This window comes from Anomalospiza imberbis, chromosome 4, assembly GCF_031753505.1.
Source record: "Anomalospiza imberbis isolate Cuckoo-Finch-1a 21T00152 chromosome 4, ASM3175350v1, whole genome shotgun sequence".
In the NCBI taxonomy this organism is placed as follows: domain Eukaryota; kingdom Metazoa; phylum Chordata; class Aves; order Passeriformes; family Viduidae; genus Anomalospiza; species Anomalospiza imberbis.
Genome location: NC_089684.1, coordinates 43,043,835 through 43,049,946, shown reverse-complemented (window position 1 = coordinate 43,049,946; position 6,112 = coordinate 43,043,835). Strand labels below are relative to the sequence as shown.

Sequence of the window (6,112 nt, the reverse complement as noted above, 5' to 3'; positions counted from 1 at the left end):
TGCAGAAATGAGCCTGGCAAATACAGCACTGTCAAAAGCTTGTAGGAATTCCCATCAGGGTCACAGGAGTAGCTGCTTTCCTCTCCACAGTGAGGAAAGCTTGTGTCCAGAAGCACAGCTGGGTTGCAAGAGCATTTTTGCCTTGCACGAATAGTGTCAGGTTAACGCCACCTGCGCAACCTCAAATCCATGGGACGGCAGTGTGGTTGAAAACCTGGCCCTGTCAAAGGAATTGAAAAATGTTTTGACTGTTTCGTGAAATCCAGATTTTCCTGCTGGCCACTCGTGTGCTTTGTGGCCATGTTAAGGATAAGCTGGTGGCAGAGCAGGCCTCCAAGCCATGCTGTTTATTCACAAGTGGATGTGCATGTCTCTCCACACAAGTTATGCCGGTGCCAGGTCCATTCAACAGAAGTTGGAAGAAAGTTGGAATGACTTCTCCCTGTAGGCACTTGCTACTTCTCCCACCTTCGTTTATCTTTAAATTCAAGTGAGCACCTTGTTCTTTTAAGCAGTTTGCTTTCCAGCCAACATTTTGGTTTTCATGATGGTGAGGAGGCAGCAAAGATGCAGCGTTTGTTTGCTTCCAGATGTGTCCTCGGAGCTTAGTGTGAGTGTCCATTCTTAGGCTTCCCAGCAGCACGGGGAGGCGGGTGTTTGACAGGATTCCCATCTGTAGTGGCCTGTATCTCTCTGTGGCTTGCCGAATGGTTCTCTGCTGGTCCCTTCCCTGATGTTAAAGCCACTGCCTAGAGCTCAGCTGCTTCACCTCTTCCCCCAAATGTCTCTGCTCCTGTTTCACACCAGTTGCCCTAAGTGGGGTGGTTCACAAGACTTCACAGAATGCTCCTGCAGCCTCCTCCCCAGCGAGAAATGATTCTGCTCCCTCTGGAGTGTGAGATGCTGCAAGTGAGCGTCACCAATTGAAATGTAAACGTTTTCAGTCCTTTTTCTGCATTTTTGAGATTTTTTGCATCTGCTGGGGGAATATGGTTACCTGTTCATATACAACTGTCTTTTCAAGGCTTTTTTTTTGCCCTCCATTTCTTTTCCTTCTTCTTTCCACAAATGCTGCCATTCACGTGGGGCCCATTTTGTTGCCGACAGGCAGCGACTTTTTTGTTCTGAAAACGGAACTAAATTTCCTGAAGCCTGTAGCAGTGGCCTGGTTTGTCGTGCTCTTGGCCAAATCCGGAGCTAAGAGCTGACTTGGAAAGCAGCATCACTCCTGAGGGAAGGGGAAAACGGATCTCTTGGATCTCCTCTTCTCAGCGACGTGTAATCCCCATGTTTGGATGGTTTATGTTTAGGGAGCACTGCAATGACTCCCAGTCAGGCACTCCAGGTTCTGGGTGCAGCAAGTCCCTGGAGATCCTGACCTCTGCTTTAGGCATGAACTCATGCAGATGGTGAATATCTGTTTGTTCTCTTCCAGAGAAGCTGACTCAAGCTGAGGCTTCATAATGGAACCAACAGACAACCAGAACCGTGACAAGAGGTAGGAATTAATGTGATATAATCTTGGCTTCCCAGGTGCTGTGATGAATGTTGTGATGGTTTAGAAAAAGAATTCCCCCTCCAATGCAAGAATCAGAATTCCAAAGTGGGACAAATGAAGTAAGGATTGTCCTGTCAGTGAGAGCGGCTTCAGAGCCCATTGGTATTTTCAGAGCTTCTGTTACAGACCCAGGCTTGGACGATGGCTGGGGTCAGGGCAGATTCTCTGCTGAACATTCTGAAGCCAATCTCTTACTACTGGAGCCAGGGCACACCCTTCTGCAGTTTGGGATGCTTTTGGCCTAGGAGTAGTTTCCAGCTTCAGTCTGGAGCAAAGCGCGAGTTGTGGTTTTTTGGGGTGGGGGCGATTTGTGCGAGTTTTGCTTCTTGTGGAACTTGTTTGAAGATGATGAGGACTGAGGTGATGTTTCATGGCAGACATTCAGTTTCATCTGCCTCTTTGAACAGCCAGGTTGTTGGGGTTTTCCTGGTGACACATCAAGTGTAGAGCAGCTGCAGCACATACAGGACTATTTTTAACTCTCCAGTGCTGACCTGTTTTCCCCCTGGAGATGGAGGGGCTGGGAGTGTAGAGTCCCCCTGCACCAAGGCTCCTAGGTGCTGGGCATGTTGGTGTTAAAGCCTGGAGGTGCAGTTCCCAAAGCTTCCAAAATTCCCTGACTTTAAGGGAGCTGTGCAGGGTTATGAGTGATGGCAGCGATCAGGTTTGCAAAGGCTTTGAAGAGCATCTTGACAAACACCTTCAATGGCCAGGCCAGACACGGGCAGCAAAGGTGTCTCCAGGGCTGGGGAGACTGGGGGATCTACAGGCTTATCTAAAAAGTCTGGGCATTTCAATAGACAGCAGACCCATCTACTCTGAATTTGGAATGCCATCCAGTGCGAAAACCTGATTTTTTTGTAAATAACAGCCCTTCGGTATGAGATGAGGCAGCTGTGCCTCTGCTCTAGGAATGATTAAACTTTCAGGAGCTGATTATTGCTGTGGTATTGGAGCAAGTGTCACTGCTGGGGCAGACCAGGCTCTCCCCTTGCAACCTGGGACACTTGGGAAGTTGGATTTGCAAAGAAGAATTTAGCAATTGTATGCATAGAGAAGACTGTGCAGTAGAGTAGAAATACATACCTGCATCCACTGTGCCTGCATGCTTTTCCTTCCCTGACGTCCATAAATATCAGAGCAAGCAGAGTTTCCCTCATTTTGCAGTAGTCTTTCAAAGGCCAGGGACACTTTAAAGGTTCTGGTTTCCCGTGATGGGACACTTTATTGGTGTTTTGTTGTGGGGCAGGTGGGATTGAGTACATGCATAAGTGGAAGAGGAGGAGCAGGGGGATTTGACCTGGTGTTTTCTGAATGTCTGAGATCTTCTGTCTAATTACACTGATGGGATGGCTTTAAATGCAGCTACATGATTTTCCAGGGAAGCAGCTTTCCAAATGCCTGTTTGAAGTAGAGAGTGAATTTCCAAGGTTGTTTATCAAGTGGCTATTAATAGAATATGAATAGAGGATTCTGTTTGACTCGCAAGGGGGGAGACTGGGGTGAGAGGTCTGCAGGAGAACTGGACTGGCAGTTTCTCCCATTAATCACTGCAAGTAGATTAGCCAGCTCATGTGCTGATCACCCCAGTGAGTGCTTCTGCGTTTGTTTCGCAAGGAAATGGAGGAGGGTCTTTCTCTTCCCAACCTTCTTGATGGCTTGTATCAGGAGTAGCAATCCCTGAGAAGGATGTGTGCTGTCCCCTGTGTGTCTCATTGCTCTGGGGCACAGCACATGCTGGACAGAACCAATCTGTCCACTGTCAGCTTCCTGAGGATTTTGACATTGCTTTGCTGCTGGACATGTGCCGTTGTGAGAAAGCCTCAGTTTCTGCATGGAGTAAAGCCAGGGGTTCAAGTGTTAACTCTCTTTTCTGTGTCTCTGTCTGAAAGCTGGAGCAACAACAGAAACCTGCTCCGCCTTCTGGAGCAAGAGAGGCGGAGGAGACAGGTGGCTCCAGAGGAGAAAGATCCATTCTTGGCGAAGACTCCCCTCTTTGCCAAGCCCTACAAGGTAATGGGAGTGGGGTGCAGGCTGGAAGGAGAGGAGGAAGGAGGCTTGGGGTGGGAGAGGGGAGCTGTGTCTTTTGCATGGGCTGCAGCCGACTTGAGCCCGATCCCTGCAAACACAGCATCTTCCCATCTGCTGCACCGAGTTTGCCTAATTTCCCTTGTGGGGATGCGTGGCAATTCCATGAAGATGCCGAGCAATGTCTCCTGCTGAGCTGGCTCTCTTGCTTGGGATGTTTCTGACATTTCTCCCGCTCTGTTCTTGTGCTGCAGACCGATAAAGAAGATGAGCTGTCCAGGCGCATTAAGAACCTGCTGGGCAATGTGGACTCCAAGATGCTCCTGAGCCATGAGTCCTCTCTGATTCCCATATGGATTCCAAAAAAGCCCAAAATCAAGTCACAGACCCAGAGTCATAGGCCAGCCTCCAGTAAGACCAACCCATATGAGGACATAAGGAAAGAATCCTCACGAGAATCACTGGGCCTCCCACCTAACCCTGAGCCGAGCCGTGATGACAGTGATAAAGGTCACTCCAATCAGAGGTCAGAAGCCAAAGCTCCACAGTCCAAAATCCTTCCTGAGCCTGTCAAGGTGAGTGCAATCGTTGTTGTGTCTTGTCCAGACTGCTGTTGCCCTCAGAAGCATAAGGAGTCTCATTTTATTTGGGTGAATGAGAAATATTCCTCTTACTCTAGAACTGCCTTAGAGGAATTGGTAACTATTATTTCTGACTGTTTTTTTTTTTTTTTTTGAAGTAAGGAAGCTTTTTGCACAACTTTTTAAATGCAGAGGTAGCCTGTGCCTTTGAAGACAAAGCTTAGCTGCTTCATGGTGTAATTCCATAAAGGGAGAAGACTGCACAGGCATATTTACATAACAATAATAACAGTAAGGATAAATAGCAGTAGTAGTAGTAGTAGTAGCTTAAGAATGGAAAGAAAATTTCCAGACTGCCAGGTTCCAAAGGGAACACAGACATTTTTCTCAGAGGCAGAAGAGATGACTTTGGGAATTTCAACTGGTTTTCCACTTGGCCTCCATTATCAATTCCCCTTCAGATAGGCCTTTTGATCCTTAGTAGCATTTTATTATTAATGGTATTGCATGACTTTCTAGAGTTGGTGGTCACCACATGCTGCTGTGTGCATGTCAATTAGTAAAAAACCCCAACCAACTCCTTCTGCCTCCCTTGTTCCTGTTTCAGAAAAAGAAGCCCATTGATGTGACATCCACGGAAAAAGCTTGGAAGGTTGGTGCTCTTCCATAATCGATCTCTGTGTTTTCTTATGTTTTGCATGCCTTAAGGAAATGGCTGGGGAAAAAATGCATTGCTCAGCTCCTGTTCACTCAGCAGATGTTGCCCTCCCTGAAAGTGTGTTTTGGGGTGGGCTGAGGAGAAGTAGGGATAAAAGCTGGAGTTGTAAGATCAGCCTTCCTCTCAGTCTGTGAGCGTAACTCTTGTCTAGAGCAGTTCAAGAGCCGGACTGACAACTCATGCCAGGCAGCCAGAGCTGCTCCTCCCTCAAGCTGGGGGTTGCCTTTCCTGAGCTCCCCTTGTCCAAAGGCTCTGGACCTGCTGCCTCCTGTCTGGGCTTCCAATTTTCCATTTGGGAAACAAAGGGAAACCTGTCCCATGCTTCCAGCACGGGCTGTTACTGAGATGCCATTGTGCCTGGGAGTGTGTCTGAGTGGGCCAATGTGGCAGCAAACTTCTCTTTCCTCTTTTCCACTCTTTTCAGTAGGCTCTGTATTTGCAGAGCTGTAACGTATTTGAGCCAGAGGAGACAGATGAATGGAAAATGCTTCAGGGACTCACACTTTTGTTACAGTTGTCATCTCCAGTGTGATGTTTTTCACGAAGACTTGAAGCATGTCATCTCTGTGGAAGCACAAACCCCATTTTATCTCGATTGTCAGCAAAAGCATTATCTGAGAGTGTTAGACACAAGTGGGAGTGCTGAGAGTGCTGCTGACCAAGTCAGTTTTAGGTGGTGCCTACACCAGGCACACAGACATGCCTTTAAATCAGCTTGTTGCACTGTGCTGAGTTCCCTGAGCTAACCTTGCTTCCCCCTCTCCTCTTTGTTTTTGTGAACAAAACAGGTTGTGGAAAAGCCATCTTCTTCACTTGCTCCTCCAAGGTACACTTGTGTTCCCAAACCACCCTCTAGACCAAACAAACTACTTTTCATTTGAGGGGGAGAGGGGAAGAGGTTCCTGGTTTCCCTTGAAGCTGCACGCTTTGGTTTGATGCTATTCAGGGTTCCTGTTGAAAATTGGTTTCATATTTGTGGGGTTTTCAGGAAAGCTCCCATTAGAAATGAATAATCCAGGCATGCTGGAGTTTACCTATGAACCAGACTTATATTTCCCCAGGTGTTCCCTTCTTTTCTCCTCCTTGGCCCCAGTGTGTCTGTAGATCACATAGTTTTTTATAGACCCAGAATCCATCCTGAAATTGTTACCCTTTATTGGAAATGTATCTTTTGGGGGTTCAGGCTTTCAGAAAGGCACTGGGCTGTTTTGTTTTTTTTTTTTTTTT

General features: G+C 47.4%; 1 protein-coding gene across 4 annotated transcripts in view; it reads left to right on the top strand.

Moving 5' to 3' along the window:
* The first annotated feature begins 802 nt into the window (after positions 1-802).
* LOC137472740 (AF4/FMR2 family member 4-like) overlaps positions 803-6,112 on the top strand; it is an 8,882-nt gene continuing 3,572 nt past the window's right edge. Inside the window, exons 1-4 of one of the 4 annotated variants that reach the window (XM_068188093.1) lie at positions 803-930; positions 1,436-1,498; positions 3,451-3,571; positions 3,841-4,161. In XM_068188093.1, coding sequence (XP_068044194.1) covers positions 1,464-1,498; positions 3,451-3,571; positions 3,841-4,161 — 477 coding nt within the window. In that variant the 5' untranslated portion in view covers positions 803-930; positions 1,436-1,463. Of the gene's footprint in view, positions 931-1,334; positions 1,499-3,450; positions 3,572-3,840; positions 4,162-5,673; positions 5,712-6,112 lie in introns of those variants that run through there. The other 3 variants (XM_068188094.1, XM_068188095.1, XM_068188092.1) reach the window with 3 other exon arrangements.